We start from the raw sequence: 18938 nt of genomic DNA, 5'->3' as shown, positions 1-18938 counted from the left end.
GTTCAGCAGCTGTCCTGAGTCTATGGATGGGGGTCAGGTTCCATCTTGTCTACTCTTTCTGCCTCTGAATCTGCATATTGAACAATGTGGTTACTCAAGCACTGTGCTAGGACTAGTCCTTACTAGCAGTACACCCCTGTTCATGACTTCCTTCATGTAATGATAGGATATTTTTTACATAGAACATATTAGGACTGTATTGCCAACCCTTGCAATTTTTATTATTTTTTACAATATGTAATGTTTTTTCCAGTTCCTGGACTCGCGTGATAGCATAGATTGAGAATCCTATGTAGTTTTATTTTAAATGGTTATAGAAAAGCTTGAAAATGTGAATCTTAAAGGCTTAAAAAGAAGGTGCATTAAAGAAGAATGAAGATTAAAATCTCACAATTTTTAACCTAGTCTCATATTTTTTCTGGAGGTCTGATTCCAGTATTTGAAAAATGTGTGCTGACAATACTTAATGGGATATAAGTATAATGCTATCAAAGTGCAAAACTAAAACATTAACATTTCAAAATTATATTACAAAATTTTAGTTAAAAAATCCTTGGGATTCCCTTTAAAATGTGGTAGTTTAAATATAAGAATGAAAGAAAAGAAAACGGAATAGGGGAGACACTGTGTATGTATACCTGTACCTTATTCTGACAAAATGTCCACTGTCTTTAAGAAGTTCTTTGAAACTGATGCAAGATTTGTCTGGATCTGGCCATTTAGCAATGTATTCAGGTAATATTGCATCAAGCAAAAATTCTTGCTCATAATTTTTCAGAAATCCCGAGAATATTCTAGTCAATAAAATACAGTTTTCATCTTGATTTTTAAAAGACATCTCAGTCACATCAAATATATCCATTTATTACAAGATTTATTACTGAGTATCTTTCTTATTAACAAAACATATTTCCATAGTGTGCCTTTTGGAGGATGTATCTCCTCCATAAACAAAATGAGTCTTCTCATGCAGACAGTGAGTTTTGAAAGAATGATATATAGAATGGAAACCAAAAGTGTTGCATTTAACAGTGTATTGAAAACTGTACTGAATGTTTGGGACATGAATGTGTTTTTATGAGTTTATTTCATAAAAAATACATGGGTTGCAGAGTAAATTGTTAGAACCTCTTTGGAATAAAGATTCAAAATAAGCTAAGTAATCTCTATGTTATTTGTCATTTAAAGGTACTGACAAAATATTTTTTATATGTATGTATAGAATATATATCTATATTTATGTTATATACATATTGGAATATGTTTATCATTATATGCATACACATACATACACACACAATGATAAACATATTACAATCATTTGTATAAAAAGATAGCCTGTGTAACATCATGTTTTGGGTGGGAAGAAAGGAAGGGTGGGAACCTAATCCCTTAACAATTAAGAACTTGTTTAAATAGTAAATACAGAACAGCCATTTTCCAATTTTTTGTGATTTCAGTGTAATACGGTGATAATTTACTATGACTGTTCACCACATAGTCTCCAGAATCAAAACTCATACCTGAAGTGCCTTCACATGTGAATATGCCTGAGCTATAGGTTATAAATCAGTTCTGATCTTAACATACATAGTCACAAATCCTCTCTGTAAGGCAGCCTTTTTTAATAGGCATAAGCAAAGAGATTCAGGAATGAATAAGAACGGTTCTGTCATGTTTGGCATTGCAATTGTGACACATTTTACAAAAGGTAAATATGAGTTTTAGCAAAGCTTACTGTGCAATGCCACACAAGTTGCTATGGCAGTCCAAAAATACTAATCACACTTGAAAATTTATATAAGATCAAATTCTTTTGTCCCAAGAGCAGCCTGCCCTTGGTAATGAATACTGTAATCTCATCATTTGCATTGCAATGGAACAGCTCATTTGTGTTAACTAAAATGTACATGGGGTAGACTAGCTTTTATTATGCTTATAGCTTTGATGAAGTTATACAGATTTTATATTTTGCTAAATATAATGCAGCCAAGGCAGCTGCTACACCAGCCTGAATTTCTACATCATGAATGGAATTATTTTTGTAGAACTAAGTCATTCGGTCTGAATGAACTGCTGCTGCTTGAGGGAACTCCCACTGATATCAAAGGGAGTTCTTTGAACCTTGGCAGTACAGTTGAACCAATACGTATATATGTATAAACTGTGTTCAAAAGAATGTTATTAAGATTGTGAAGTCAAGCACAATTAAGGTTGCCATTGCAATCCTATTATGCCCCTGTGTACATATTTATTATGATAGTTTTTAAGTATATGATCATACTCAGTTTTTTCCACACTAATCCTTACTAGTCAGAGAACAAAATATGCAGTGCTCACTTCAATAGGAGCTGCCTAGTCTATATTTTGTTTTCTCCTTGGTGTTCAATGTGCAACTCTGTGCCTTATTTACTGCATGTTATTAAACCTTAGTTTGAAGACAGAAATATCCATTTCTTCATTACCTTTTTTAGGATGGTGATGACAGTGATTTCAAAGTGCTTCATGGACATTAAGGTTCTTATTGTAATAACATCCATGTGAAATGAGGAAGTGTTATTATCTTCTTTTTACAGAGAGTGTAAAGAGGCACAGTGATCAGTGTCTACTAGCTTTGGGTGTCCAGTATGGGATGCCTAGGACCTGATTTTCTCAGAGTACTTTGGATTGCATAGCACTTTGTACATTCAGAGTGTAACTGCCATTGACTTCAGTTACAACTGGGGGTGGTGAATATTTTTGCAAATTAGACCCTGTGGTCTCAACCCAGATGCCCAGAAAATAAGGAACTTGTTTGAGGGACCACCTGTGAGAGCCTGGTTTACATGACTGGTCCAACATCACACAGGAATTCTGTGGCAGAAGCTGGGCTTGTTCTCCAGGGCCTTAATCAAGGAAAAAACATCCTTTTTCTTTTTGTGACCCCTTCCCTTTATTCACTGTACTTCCCTTATTCACTCCTTCCAACTGCTGCAACAAGTGAGGCAGCTATCCTACAGACACCAGTCCCTTTCACTACATATCTTTGACTCATTCCAGAGCACGTACATGGTATGCTCTGAATAAGGCAGGGGACCAAGGAAAAAAGAGTTGTGCTTATGTAATTAAAGAAATTATGCACATAAGGAAAACAAATTAATATGTTACCTTTCTTATCTTTTGAGTATTTGACTTTGTACCTTCATATAATCTCAATGTAAAATTTTTGGGTATAATTTTCTAGTTGTTTTTTTTAAAACAAACTGAAAAACCCCCCAGAAATTCCAACCTGTGGCAACATATGGATACCCACATGAGTCATCATTAGGTCTGGAGTCTATGCACCACCACACAGACCTCTGGCACTTGAGCTCACAGAGAAACTGAGAGCAATAGCAGGCTGTCATCCTATATGGGCCTAGATCAGAGAGGGGTGGGATGTGCTGCCACTGTGTCACTGATGTATTTGCTGGCTGTAAAGGAAGGGTGAGACTTAGAACTTTGCATTCCAATCTGGGCTCTGGAGCGGGTGTGTTCTACTGGGCACATACTATTATTCTGTCCTCTTTCTCTTCTGAGTAGTGCTTTCTGCCCCATCCCTTTAACTTGCCCCAATGCCAGTCCCAGTTCTGTCTCATTTCTGGCTCCTCATCTCAGTCCATTTTCCTCACCTAGGCAATCCCACTGTCCACTCCTCCGGCTCCTAATCCCAGTCTCAGACCCCTTACTCAGCCAGTCTGCATTCTTCCTTCCTAGCCTGCCATCTCCCTTGTCTTTCTTTTGTACCTGGGCCTCTAGTGATCCACCATGCTCAGGCTTCTTGACCTCACTGGCTCACAGTTCCAATCTCCCTTCCTCATCCAGTTTTTGTGTACTTGACACTTCCCTGTCCCACTTTCTCTGTTTAGCAGTCTCTGTTTTCCCATCACCCCTCAAATGAGTATGAGATCTGTTTCCTCTCTCCTTTCATTTTGATCTTTACCCTACATGTTCTGTCTCAGCTTCCTGCACAGAAAATCTCACGTTCTTTCCTGGCTCCCAGTCCCAGTTTCCTGGCTCACTCTTTTCCTATCCTACTCTCTACCACTGCAAGCTTCAAATACCAGTTTACTGCCTTGCACCTGCTTGTCCGTATTTCTGTTTTCCCCACTTCACTTTTTAAGACTGTCCTCTGCTTACTCAAATCAGGCAACTTATTTGTGCTTTCTGGGAGGGATGGGTATGGAAGGGGTCACTGAGAGCAGAAGAAAGAGCGTTTCCCTTGCTCTCAGTTCAGAGGCCCAGAACCAGACTGAGCACAGTTGGCAGGAGCCCAGAGCTGCAGTGGTGCCCAGGAGCCCAGGCTGGTGTATGACTAGTGCCAGTGCAGTGTTTTAGGAATGTAGCTGCTATAATCTAAGAAGTTTCCACCAGAGGTGTAACTAGTGAGTTTTGTACCCTGAGCAGAGCTGTGTAGGCAGGTGTTGTGTCAAGCAACTGAGAGCAAGGTGGAATGGCATGGTGTTGTGAAAGGGGGCAAGCACAGGAGAGTTTTATTTGACAGTGGCTGCTGCTGCTGCTGCTCTCAGGACTGGCTCCCTGCATACTGCCTCCCTGGAGTCAGGCCTGGGGTTGGTACCGTGCACTCTGCCTCACTGCAGCTAGCAGTGTACCTCCTCCAAACTGGCACCCTCCTTTGCCCCTCCCTGCTTATGGTATTGGTCTCCACTGATGGAGTATGAATTGAGGATTTTTGAACACTTGTCAGGGGAAATGAAATACCATGACCACCAAGGTGGTTTTCCTGAACGTGGCAGGAGGTAATCCTTAGTTAGCCTGCTTTCACTTCCAGTGGGAAGACCTTGGCTATATGCCAACTTTATGGAAAATGGGAGACTCCTTCCTAGCTGGCTTCTGCAGCCATACAACTAAGGGCAAGCGAAACTCGGGAGCGGTCAATCCCCAAGCCTCTGGGCTTGTGCCTGCACATAGGATACCCGCCAAAGGATATGGAAGCATCTGGAGCCCAGGCAGGAGTGGAGAATGCTTGCCGGTGGTTTGCCAGTGGTATGCCAGTGGCATACCAATGGGGGAGGCGGGAGTGGGCCATGCCCCTGGGCGCTGACTGGGCTCGGGCCTTCGTGGCACTTCTGGTTTCGCCACCGGTGTTTCCGGGCTCAGCAGTTGGCCGCAGGGGGACCCCCCTCTTCCCTCCCTTCAGCGATCAGCCACTGGGGGACCCCTCCCCCCCACTTGGCAATCAGCCATGGATGGAGCAGTATGCCACTGCCGGTAGCAGGGCTACATATAGTTCTTGAATGACTTGTGGATTTGGAATTGATTTGTCTGATTTTAAACACTTAGAACTTGACTAAATCTTGGTGCATTTTCATGAGGAACATCCATGATAAAAAGGTCCCCCAAATGCAAATTTCCGGTCCCTATTTCAAAACACAGGGGCACTAGAACATTTCCAAGAAAAGATTGCCAGAATTTAACACAGCAAAAGATATTTCCCCTTAGGTTCATTCTCAGAAGTGGTTTTTCTATTTTGGCTGAAATTTAAAAAAAAAGGGTGGGGGGAAATCAGACAGCATGCAAAATTTCAGACCAATTGTTAAATGTTAGCAAAATCTTAAGTAACTAAGCACAGGGACTTATACTGGAAAGTGTTAGTCAACCTTAATAATAACAGCCACCATAATAATAAAAACATGGTTTGTTATTAAATATTTTTTTCTATTAGTAAATCATATCAACTGTCACTCAGTAAAATGTTATTGTAGGAGTTTCTGTGACCAGTCACCACAATACCACAAAGCAAATCCAGAGGCCTTGCTTGTTTTTTTGACTCAGTCTTTACCTAGCCAAACTCAGATTGAAGTTAGCAAATATTGAGTGAAATCTTCCAGATTTGGCCACACGTGTATAACAATTCATGCTAAAAGATGTGTAACCAGTCTTTTCCATGTAAAGTGGTCAGGAAGTAGGAAGGTTCTTCTCATCCTCGTTTAAACAATTTCGCATTTTACGAGGTACAAGATGATTTGTTTGACTTTTGCCTTCTAAACCATCAGGTTTAGGCCACTGTTGTGGGTAGGATACAGAACTTGATTATCAAAGGTCTGATTTAGTATGGTAAATTCTATTTTCCTTGTATACCTGCTGGAGTATGCTTTAACAATATTTCTGAAAGGAGGTGGTGTTGCACATAAAACAAAATACCATAGTCATGGATGAGAAATGGGTGTCTAGAAAAGGAGCTAGTGAATACTTTTCATCCGTGTGCTAGTCTAGTGGTTTGTAACCCCTCCTGCACCAAGCAGCCTTCTCTGTGCAAGTATAAAGATTGAAGGACCACAACAGAGAGAGATATAGGCAGACAGATGGGCAAATGACACACGACAGAGGAGATAAGTCATGAGTCCTGGTAACTGCAGGGGAAGAACATGCCTATGAAAGGATTGCTATTCTGCAAATAATTTATCTTTTCTTCCCACTAGATATGTTGAAGGAAGTCCATCTCTAAGGCATATGACAATGATGAGAGAGAAGGGAAGGCGGCAAGCTATTAGAGGCCCAGCTTTCATGTTCAACAACAGGGGTACAAGCCTTACTGCTGAAGAAGAGCGTTTTTTGGATGCAGCAGAGTATGGGAACATTCCTGTAGTGCGCAAAATGTTGGAGGAGTCAAAAACACTGAATGTCAACTGTGTTGACTACATGGGCCAAAATGCCTTGCAGCTTGCTGTGGGGAATGAGCATTTGGAAGTGACAGAACTTCTATTAAAAAAAGAGAACTTGGCACGAATTGGAGATGCCTTGCTGCTTGCAATCAGCAAGGGGTATATCAGGATAGTAGAAGCAATTTTGAATCATCCTGGTTTTGCAGCAAATAAGCGACTGACTCTAAGCCCCTGTGAGCAGGAGCTCCAGGATGATGATTTTTATTCCTATGATGAAGATGGCACCCGCTTTTCTCCTGATATCACCCCAATCATTTTAGCTGCTCACTGCCAGAAATACGAGGTTGTACACATGTTGTTACTGAAAGGAACAAGGATAGAGAGACCTCATGACTATTTCTGCAAATGCAATGACTGCACTGAAAAGCAAAAGCATGATTCTTTTAGTCACTCCAGGTCAAGGATAAATGCCTATAAAGGGTTGGCTAGTCCTGCCTACCTGTCCCTCTCCAGTGAAGATCCAGTTCTCACTGCTCTAGAACTCAGCAATGAGCTTGCTAAGTTGGCCAACATTGAAAAAGAATTCAAGGTAAATATTTTTTTGCTTCTATGTTTATTTTATTTTTGACTTGTAATTTCTTCAGATGCTTTAGTTTTTTCCCTGTATTTTACTTTTCCAATTACAGATGCTTAAGTTATATTGTTTCTCTTGTTCTTGGTTTTGAATGCTCAGTGAATAAGTCATTAAAAAGCAGATTTACTTGAAATGAAAGTGCCATGTACCTAAAATGTATTGAGAGAAATATGAAAGTGCCAATGTGAACACTACTAACCTTGTAATGAATGGGAAACAAATGCGTTCACTTTAGCAGATAATTATTGTTTTTACTGAAGTTCACTTGGGGTAATACAATCTGAGCATCAAGCAGAAAAATTACACTTTTATTTGACTTTCTACAATAAAGACTTCATTTTCATTTTTCACTTTGAATGAAGTTGTCTACAAATTATAGAGACTACACTCGTTTTTTTTCATTTACCTTTTAGGAATGTACTTTTCTATTCAGTGGCAGCTGTAAAAATCTGTAAGATGCATTCCCTTTTATTCTTTTATTGGCTATATCTATTTTAATATCAATATATAGTAATTGTTTTGTATAGCCCAACTTCTCCATTAGGTAATTCATGAATAGACCATGGCACGGATTACCATTGCTTACATTTCTTGTGTGAAGTTCTCCTTAGTATCTTGGAAGGTACACCAACAGAAAAGCAACTGTACAGCATGCTGTATAAAAGAGAAGCCTGAATCAGGGAATAACAGATTATACACAGCAAGCAGTTTTGCAAATGGCATTGGATCTAGTTGTAGCAAAAATTTTAATGGGGGTCCTGAGGGTCAGTATTGCGAACCTCTTGTTTAATTAACATCTTCATAAATGATCTGAAGAAGGCAAAAGACTCATTAATCATGCAGACAACAGCATGGTACAATGCATTCAAAATAGGGGAGGACTAAGAAGAAATACAACTAGATTTATTAAGGGCAGAAAACAGGATGGAATGACTAAAATGTTTAATATGGTAGGGTGGGGGGTATAAACTTATTTATACTCCTAGACAAGAATGCTTCTAGTGCTACCAGTCAAAGGAAAGTTTTAATATTGAGAGGGATCTGAATGTGATTAAATGATAAATCTACCAGAACTTGGGTTTGTGTTGCACTAGTGGTCTGTACCCTCAAAAGAGTGTCCTGCCATAGAGTTCGTGTAGATGCCTGGCCAGGAGCCAAATCTGTAGCCATCTACCAGGGTGTGGGAGATAGCTCCTTGCCCCTGGGAGCTGCCTGCTGCTGGGATGTACAGGAGTCCAGGGTGAGGACTATGTCTTCCTGCTCCCAGATCACGAGCACACAGTGGGGGCTGAGAGATATTTATCTCCCAGCCCCCACTCAGCCATTGCACTTGGGGATCAGGGGGCTGGGAGAGTCTTATCTCCCAGCCTGAGCCCCATGGTTGTGGGGCTTGGGCTAGGAGACCTTTATCTCCCAGAAGCTCCCCAGTCTGTTCCCCCCACAGTTCCATGCTCATGGAGCATTAATTCATTAAAGAGCTCAGCTTTTCAGTGATGCTTAATGCGCATTAGCCTATTTTAATGCTAAATTAATGCTTGTCCCTTCCTCCTCTGCCACCTGCCCCCACCATATGCCCCCCCAACCCCCCCCCCATGCCTGTGCCTGCACCCCTGTCCTCTCTTCCTCCTGCCACTTGCCTCCCCTTTGTGCCTGATCCACACCACTTGTCCTCCTTCCTCTTGCCCTACCCTGGGCCTGTGCCTTCTCCCCTGCTGCCTGTCCCCCTATGCTCTTCTCCCTATTACTGCTTATCTTCTGCAGCAGCTCTGCCTCTGGCTCAGGGGCACTCAGGGATGATAGCCCCAGCCCAGCTGAGCCAGGGAGAAGTAAAGCAGCAGCTCTGGGCCTGGCCATGGTGGGGCCAGAGCCAGAGCTGTAGGTAAGCAGTGGTGGAAACAAGTGGCTGTGGATTGGGAAGGTAGCAGAGAGACAGGCTTTGCAGTCTCCCTTGTGCTTCCCTAAGCTGTACACCGTGGGTTTCCCCTGCTTGCCTCCCCCTCAATGCTCTGTCTCCCCCATGCACCCCCGCCACTGCATCGTCTCCCCCATGTTCCTGCCACCTTGTGCCCCCTCCACCGCTACACAAATGCCCCAAGCCTGGGGTCATAGCTGGAGCTGAGTCTCCCCTTGTTCTGGGCTGGTTCTTGAATCTAAGACAAGGCTTTTTCCCTTCCCATGTTCATTGTGCGGGAAAGACCTTGACTTGGATTTGAGTTAATACAGTAACTATTTTTTTTTTGTCTCACCGTCCCAACTTCTGCCTGTTCTGTAGCCCAGCAAATCTTTCTGCACCTCCCAACCCCAAATCTGCCTCTACATCAGCTGTGCAGATCTACTTCTACCAACCACATATCCTAATAATTAATTCTGCCTCATAAATACATACAAGCCCATTACCTGTTACTCCTTTAGCAGCTGCAAGGGTTACTCATACCTTCCATAGCTTGAAGCAGCTGCAGTTTACCCCACTGGGGTGAAGGGGGAAAGGGCAGCTCCAGGTGTTCTCTCTACTCTTCCTTTCCAGGTGGCATGTTATACAGATGGAGAAGGGATGAGCAGAAAGCAGACTGAGCCCACAGGAGGGAAAGGGAAGGGAGAGATTAGACACACCCTGAGGGGCTGGTATGCTGGCTACCTCTTTTCCCCTTTCTGTCACATAAATTCTTTCTTGGGTCCTTAGAAGACTGTCTGCTTCCTACAGCATCTTTCTCCATCTTTTCATCTCTGGGAGGTGGTGGAGAGGGGAGGACTATATCATCACGAGCAGGGGCTAAAATTGTATTACTTGAAATTGTGGCAGTTGGTGACTATATTTCATCAGGTGTGACACAGCTGCCACACACCTGAGCGTTACATAAGATGCCATATGGATTGCCCTCAAGGTAAGAGTTGGGACTGAGAGGCACCTATTAGCAGCTATATTCTGTATCTCACATAAATCCGTTCTGGGTGTTTGCCCATGCTTACGTGATGTAAGCTTAAATTCTGACTTTGATTAAATTGAGCTGCCTTTTCTACAAGTGTGTTGTCTCAATTTCCTGTGTCAATAATCTGAGGCTAAAGGTGAATAGCAGACTGACTACTTTCAATGTGTTATTATCTCCCTGTGGGGATGCCTACTAGCCTGGCACTCCCACCTTCTGGGATGCAGGATATTCTGTAAATCTCTAGGGATCCCTCCTATCATTTTTGTTTTAGGGATAATCTAGGGATTTCAGTCTTTGGTTTCAAACAAAAACAATCCTTAAAACAGCACAAATCATAATTCTTTTCTCCTCGCATCCCTAGAAAACACCAAGGTTCATTTAAAGGGATGTATTTGGTAGCTGTGTCAGTCTGAAATAAAAAAAATGCAAAACTCTAGAACTCTGGGTTCAGAGATAATACCTTTTTTTAGACCAACTAAGAAAAGGTAACATCTCTGAACCAAGAGTGCTAGAGTTTTGCATTTCAGGTTCATTTAAAGGGACTTTCAACATAATTCATTACTCATTCTCAATATCTATGGTAAACTGCAGTTTATATTGTTTCCTGTTCATGCTCTCTGCAATTCACTTCCTGGATATGCATAAAAGAGGCATGATAAGGCACTTTGTCTATGGTTTCCCACAAGGTGGGACTTTAAGTTGAGGCTATTTAAAAAATGTTTTGGGTTTAAACTTCCACTAAGAAAAATATATATGCTAAACTGAACATACATGCTTGAGCTAGTATAATCACAGATTTGCCTGTATAATCACAGATTTGTACAAGAAAATAACTAATGGCCATGTGTATATCAGCCTTTGCACAAAGACACTGGAATAGAGGGTGTGCAGTTAGTACACTCACTGTTGAAAACTGGCTTTTCATTGGCAGGCATTAAAAAAGTTTTACTTCCAGTGAACCTCCTTACTTCTCAAATGTATGGTGTAAGAATTCAGAAAAAAATTTGAAAGTTAGAAGAAACCAAGGTAACCAAAAATAAAAATGAGTAAAAAAAGCAAGAAATGCTGAAGGCATCTGGGGATAGTGCACTTTTCTGTTTCTTCCCATCATATGCTTCTGTATTTCCAGGTTCTCTTCCTAGGGTTCCCTCCTTCTAAGGTTCTACTCTTCTACTAATTTTGGTGTGTCCTCTTCATCTCTCTTGGTAGGGTTTTCCCTTATCCTTGTCCCTTTTGAGGGATTTCTTTTTTCTGTTCTCTGCTGCCATCTGTGTTCTTCCTTTCTCCTCCTTTCTTCCCTTTCAGATTCCCCTATTCAAGTTTTCCCTTTCCATCTTCCCACAGCTTTTCATCCCTTCATTTCCCCATTCGCTTCCCTTTTATGAAGTCCTTTTCTCCACTCCCTCTGTCTATTTCAGGGGTGGGCAAAATATGGCCCATGGACTAGATCTGGCCCACCAAGGGATTCTATCTGGCCTGAGGCAGGTTCCTTGGCTCCGCCTGGCCCAGATGTGGGGGATAGCCTGGGCCATGGTACTTGTGGCCAGTTCCGCCATCCCTGGGTGCACAGTGGCTTCCTGGCAGTCCCTGCAGTGGTGGCTTGCTCTGCCTGGCTGCCATTGCCAATCCTCCCTGCACTCACCACCAGGGGCACTGGACGGAGTGGGCAGCTGAATAGTTGGGGTCCCCAAGGAGATTGGCCTGAGCCATGCCCTGCCCACGGAGGTCCCAGGCCAGAATTCATGGAGACCCTGCCCACCTGCTCTGTCTGGTACCCCAGGCAGTGGATGCAAGGCAGATGGGCCCAGGGATGGATGGATAGACTCCATTGCGCCCCAACCCCTCCTACTGGGCTGGGTCAGCACCCGCACTCCTGGCCCATGACAGCTCACCAAAACTCCTTAAGTGGCCCTCCAGCCCAAATAATTGCCCATCCCTGGCAGCTCCTTCTCCAATCCTAGTGCAGTATGGTTGCTTTCAGATGAAGCTACTAATGGCTGCCTCTGCCTCTCTAAAGTAGCAGGGGAAGCAGCAAAATAGGGTGACACATATGTTGGATCCTCAGCAGGAACACAAAGTCCTAGGTTGCCTATATACATGCATCGAGACTGCTCTGATGAACTGTAATTACAGCGCATCAGAGCAGACTCATTTAATCAAGTCTGCTGGAGTGTGGTAATTACTGCACTCCGGCAGACTCCAGTGTCACATGCATCAGCATTCCCACGCCGAAAAATGGTGGTAGGGGCACTTTAACTAAAGCTCACCAAGCTTTAGTTAAAGCACCCTCACCAACATTTTTCTGCATGGGGACACTGGTGCTCCAGGCGCTTTAATTGGAGTGGCTCTTGGAGCTGCTTTAATTATGCCTCCCCCCTGCCCTGCCTCCCAGAGTGTGTGTATAACCACCCCTAGTGGCCGAAGCAAAAACTGCAGCAATTCCTCCCCCACTTAATCCCAAATTCCCGCTATGATGGAAAGGCAGCAGGACTGAGGACAGAGGTCAGGCATTCCAGACGGTTCCACACAAATCAGAATTGTTGGCAAGCTTTGAAAAATACTCATTCTGTTAAAGTTATTGCTGTCATGGCAAATTTCAGTCTTTTGAAACAGCTGATTAGATTTTCTCCTGTCCTAGAAATATAGCAGCAAGGACTTCAGTGGCATATTAGAAGTTAGAGAAGTGACCACAAAAACTAGCTGTGCTAAGAAAGTTCTGAATATGGCTGAGGAATAATATTCACAGAATATAAATTTTGCTCCAGTACTGGTTTGCAATAAAATTGTCATTTATAAAAAAGCTTTTTTGAGCAAGGTACCTGGTCAAAAAAAGATTTTTTAAAGTACAGCAAAGCATATAAATCTGCTGGTTGGGTTCCTTCTGTTGCTGGAAAAGATCAAACATGAAGAAGATTGTTTTTATTACATGAAGAACTATGTCAGTGAGTATTTTTATGCAGTGATGCGGCACTGAAGCCTACTGAAAACACAGTGCTAGAACTGTCTCTTGACCTATGGTATAACATCATTCATTAACCTGGTTTTCCCCACCCTTGTTAACAGCGAAAACATTTGTTAGAATGAAACACGGCTAATCATTGTGTACCTATTTTTCTGTGTCCCACAGGCCCTAGCACTTCTCTTAGGACACATCACCTAATTTATATTTCAGACTTTCCCTCAGACCTTTAAAAAATATATCATGGAAGCCTTTTTAGTAATCAAAACAGGTTATTCAAGTTACCTTTGTACAATGATGGATGAGCAGTTAATATAAGCTGGCAACAGGATAACGTTACTAAAAAGGCAAGTGCTATATTGTGCTTTAAATATAATGGCCTTGGGTTAAATGTACTTGTGGCATAAGATGCTCAAATCCCATCAACTTCAGTGGATTTGCACTTGCTTACATGGAGGGCTGAATTTGATTCACCATATCAAGGATCATCAAGACTGAAGTCTCATTTTTTACAGGAGAAATTCCTACACTGGGTTGTGGGGGAAAGCTCCCACTGAAAGCAGTGGCAGATGTGAACATGCATCTAAAGGGAGAATCTGTCGTGGTTCCAAAGAAAATTTACATGGTGTTATCTCAGCTGAACTAACAAAGAGGATTCAAATTTGAAATATATACAGGGTATATTTAAAAGGGTATAGCCCAGTTCCATATGCATTAATATATTCCTGATCTGTACACACCATTCTATAAATACACATGAACACACAAGATGGGTATTTATATGCTTAGACTAAATTAACATTATTATTTTTAAAAAACACATTTTGCTTGGGCAACTGCACCAGTTGTGTTTGTGAATTAGTGTAATGCAGTTTTTTGTAGCCCTGGGATTTTGGCCCTTTTGCAAATCCAGCTCAGATATTTATATGCAGAAGATATACTTTTTACATGAATAAATGTTATTCATGAATTAACTTAGAAATTCTTTAAAAATAGTGGAAGAAATCTGTTATAGTTTGGAACCAGGGCTTAATTCTTTGCACATGCTTTAGTGGGATTTTTTTGAGAGTGTAAAGCTGCTGGATCAGAAGTAAGGAGTACTGATCATATAAACAACATAAGAGCTGAAAAATTAAATGTGCAAAAATTGAAAGAACTTGTAACTCCACAATAATCACAACTCAAACTGTTACCTAGGAAAAGCCTAATTCTCAGTTTGGTTGAGGTCTCCAGTGCCACTTGGTAATGTAAAGAGACCATAAAGCACAGTTAAACCTAACGTGGCAACTGTAGAGCCCTTTCACAGGTTCAAAGAGGGATAATATCATTTTATTGTAAATAAGGTCTTATTGTAAATAATATCACCTTATTGCAAATATTTACATTAGGACTGTAGTGTTTTTACTGCACAAGTGATCAAACTGATACTGAAATATGTTAATGTATAGCTAGCTAGATCATATCTTAAGTGGAGAAAAACTGAATGCAACTTGCCTGACTTTTCTACTTTTAATTATTCAAAAATAACGATTCAGTAACTTAATATATTGTACAAATATCCATATCCTTTGAAGAAAAAGAAAAGGAAGAAAATTCTCAAATGGTAAGGAAAACTTTGTTTTATTTTTTATCTCCTTTATTTCTCATCTGATTTGTCCAGAGATAGCAAAGCCTATATTTCATCACTGAAGTGTCTGCAGATGCCTACAAAGATGCAAGAAAATGATCAAAATTATTTTTGAAGCAAAATTAAATGAAGGCTCCATATATTCATACATACAAAGACAAAGTTTGGATCACTGTGTATAAAAATGATACTTTAATAATTCAAAACCAGCCAAACTAAATTGTACTATAGTTCATTTTAAAAAATCACCTTTAGGTAGGGTATAGACACTATTAATGCCAGAACAAAGATGGAGTTGTTTGAAAAGTTAGAAGTTCTTGAAAATGGGGCTTAGGATAAATGAGACTTTTCTCTACAACAGGGGTAGGCAACATTTTTTGGCCGGAGTGCCGAAAAACACCATAATGCTTACTTCGGAAGGTGCCAGAGTGCCGGCATGGCAGAAAAACAAAATGAGGGCAAGAGGTACATGGCAGGATGTCCTGCTTGTGCCCCTTGCCCCCCACCCAAAGCCCCTGCCCCCCTGTCCTACTGCCCCTTGCCCCCCACGCAAAGCCCGGGCTCTGTGGCTGTCAGCAGCTGCCCTGGCTCTGAGTAGCTGCTGGAGCCTGGACTGCTCCCAGCAGGGCTTGTAGCATCCCAGCTGCCTGCTGGGAGCAGCCTGGGATCCTGGCTGGCAACAGCTCTCTGGAGCCGGGGCCGGCTACAGCCGGGAGGCTCCAAACAGCTGTGCCGGGCTCCAGCATCAGCTCTGCACCGGCGCATGCAGGTGTACCTCAGAGCAGGCACAGAGCCTGAGGCAGCGCAGGCCTGGTCTCTCCCCCGCTCTCGGCATGGAGGTGCTGAGCCCAGTGAGCTGTTTGTAGCCAGCCCAGGCTCTGGGTAGCTACAGCAAGCAGCAGGTAGAGTACAAACAGCTCCGCCGGGCTGCACAGCTCCGGCATCAGCTCCGTGCTGGCAGCAACTGCGTGTGCACCTCACGGTGGACAGCAGGGCAACACAGGCCGACCCCTGTTCTACAATATCATACTCTCCTAGAGATCAACGGGGCTTCATACATATGCTTCCTCCCACACATTTGCAGAACCACCGAAATTTTATATTATTAAAAATGCCTATTTCCTTTCACATGCCTGTTTTATTAATCCAAAATAAGCCTGTGCTTGAGGACCAACATGCTTCTATACCTTTTCTGACCCCTGTTCTACAATATCATATTCTCCTAGAGATCAACGGGGCTTCATACATATGCTTCCTCCCACACATTTGCAGAACCACCGAAATTTTATATTATTAAAAATGCCTATTTCCTTTCACATGCCTGTTTTATTAATCCAAAATAAGACTGTGCTTGAGGACCAACATGCTTACTTCTATACCTTTTCTGTAATTGCCTATTTAGCTATAATAAAAATGTAGTGACTCTGTTTTAGTACCTCATTAATTATGTAAGAAAAATCTCAGTTTCTTAATTCTTGCTGTACAATGGATTTTGTTTATGAATACTAGAAAATAGAGCTTAATTCAAACCCTGTTGGCCACCCCTATCATAGGGTATGAAATCCAGCCCCTGCTGTTGCAGGCAATTATATAATAAAATTCTTTTCATGAACTGATCAAGCTACATCTTGAGCAGAGTTATGTTTTTGACCTAGTCCTCTAACTGGGAGACTGTTCCAAAACCTCACTCCTCTGATTGTTAGAACCTTTCTTCTGATTTCTTGAATTATTGATGGACAGTTTATCCTCATTTGTTCCTGTGCCTTTTAGCTTAAATAGTTCTGTTTCTTTTCTAGTGTTTACCTTTCCTGCTGCATATATAAACAAGAGCCATATCCCCTCTCTTCCTTTATTTTGCTAAGCTAAACAAGCTAAACTTTTTTAGACTCCTGTCATAAACTAGATTCTCTGCTTGTCCTCATGTCCATTCTCTGCACCTGTTCTAGTTTGAATTTAGCTTGCCTTAATGTGGATGACCAGAATTCTACAATGTATTCCAGATGAAGGCCCATACCAGGGCCTTGTACAATAGCACTTATACATCCTTCTCTCCTGGAAATACCTTACCTGCCATATCCTGGGATTATACAGCTATATCATATTAGTGGCTTACAGTTGTCCTGTGATCAAGTAATGTACCTAGATACTCCTTCTCCAGAGTTCCATTTGAATGACTCCAGCTTATAGCAAAAAATGCTGCTGTTAGTGCCCATATGTATGACCTCCATTTTGTTCTATTAAATTTTGTCCTATTTCTGTTACCCCAGTTTACCTGGATAGTATCTTAGTTGTCCACTGTATTGACATTGTGTCAACAGCACATTTAATTAACATACTCTAACTTTTTATGTCAAGGCTATTAATTAAAATATTAAACAAGATTTGTCTTAAATCCAATCCTGGATGAACTCTACTAGTAATCTTCCCTTCCAGTGGTACTATTGTCATCTTTCCTTCAGCCATTACCTTATCATCCTTAGAGTTCTTATGCTAAACCCCATCTTCTCCAGGTTAACAAATAATTTCCCTTGGGGTACTATGTCAAATGCTTTATTGAAGTCCAAGGAGTTTACATCTACTTCATTTTCTTTGTGTTGAAAATCAATTATCTTATCTAAGAAAGATATCAGGTTAAACCAGCATGATATACCTTTTGTAAACTCATGTTGCCTGTTATCCCATTTTTCCATTTACCTCTATTTCTCTAAATAGTCTTTTCTTAAAATTTTTGTCAACTCTTGCATTCTGACTAATGAACCCATAATTGCCCTTTTAAATATAGGTACTGCATTTGCTGGTTTTCAGTCATCTGTGCCACACCCAGCTTGACAGATTTATTAAAAAGCCTTGCTACCACACCACTTATTTTATGTGCCAGTCTTTCCAACAATTTAGGGTAAAAATTAACCTGTCCCTGGTATGCATGCACTTCAAGCCTTGCTTCTACCTTAGCTGTAATCATTTACATTTCAATAACCTCATTCCCATTATTCATCCTGTCTCTCTCTCTCTCCCTCTGTATTATTCTATATATTGAAAGTTGGGGAAAAGGATTGATCAGCAAATAAAGCTATGTCTCGGAGGTCAAGAAATATAAGGATAAAGTGGACATTTCTACACATGTGGCAGACTGAAATTTAATTGAAAAATAGATACAAAGTATTCAGTTATTTTGTGGGCCCATATATAGACTCTCCTTAATCTTTACCACATCTTCACTGCCCTATCTCTCTTTTCTCATTCTCTTTTTATGTATATGGCTGAAGAACTTAATGATGCTTGTTTTAGTCTGCTGTACAAGGTCTAAGTCAGCTTGACTTTTGTTAGCTTTCACTGGGAGACACCACAGCACAGCAGCAATAAGCTACTGTGTCATAGCTTGTTGCTACTGCATAGTAGCATTACCAGGCACTAGCCATGCACCGATGGGACTGCACAGTATAATGAGCTACTGCGCAGTAGCTCATTGCTACTGCTCGGTAGCATCAGGAAACAACTTTGCGGTGACAGTACTGCGCAGTAACAACTGCACAGTCTGCCACACATGTAAACACGGCCACTTTATCTTTATATTTCTTGACCTCTGAGACATAGCTTTATGTGCTGATCAATCCTTTTCCCCATTCCTTTGAGTCTGCCTTATCATTCCTAATATCATTTTTGTGGATTTATCCAGTTAGGCCTGGAGCTCTTTTTCTGTTTACTTGGGATAGGAGTTCAAGTAGTTTTTGACACTTTGACCTAAAGAAATTCTAAACCTCCTCTATATTTAGATCCCTGAGGGTAAAAACAGACATTGCTTTCTTTTGCCTTTGGGCCGCCATATAAAAGCATACCTTTTGTTGTGCCACAATGTGGCTGGGATAAAGGTAGTAATACATTGTGCTGCTTTACTATTATGGACATCTATTTGCTTTATGGCAGGAGAGCATGAGCAGCCCAGGGCTACCCACACTCTCCTGCCACCCTGGGAAGGCGCTCCTTGGGATTGAAGGGCCTAGTCCTGCATGCCCTGGGAATTCTTGCACAGGATTGGGCCCTTCGAGCCCAGAGCAGTGGCGACATGTAGGGGGTGCACATGCACCCCCTGATGGCCGCATTTGCCGCTTAGATGATGGGCAGGGGGGGGAAGCAGGGATGGCAGCGC

The 18938-nt window shown here is 41.7% G+C and overlaps 1 protein-coding gene across 4 annotated transcripts in view; it reads left to right on the top strand.

The window, feature by feature from the left end:
• The first annotated feature begins 6468 nt into the window (after nt 1-6468).
• Nucleotides 6469-18938, top strand: part of TRPC3 (transient receptor potential cation channel subfamily C member 3) — a 53135-nt gene continuing 40665 nt past the window's right edge. For all 4 annotated transcript variants that reach the window (XM_025204695.1, XM_006015621.2, XM_025204700.1 and 1 more), the window contains exon 1: nt 6469-7233. In XM_025204695.1, coding sequence (XP_025060480.1) covers nt 6493-7233 — 741 coding nt within the window. In that variant the 5' untranslated portion in view covers nt 6469-6492. The remainder of the gene's footprint in view (nt 7234-18938) is intronic.

Source organism: Alligator sinensis, unplaced genomic scaffold (genome assembly GCF_000455745.1).
Source record: "Alligator sinensis unplaced genomic scaffold, ASM45574v1 scaffold150_1, whole genome shotgun sequence".
NCBI lineage: Eukaryota > Metazoa > Chordata > Crocodylia > Alligatoridae > Alligator > Alligator sinensis.
Note: the sequence above shows the minus strand (reverse complement) of the source record. Positions and strands in the feature narration are given on the sequence as shown.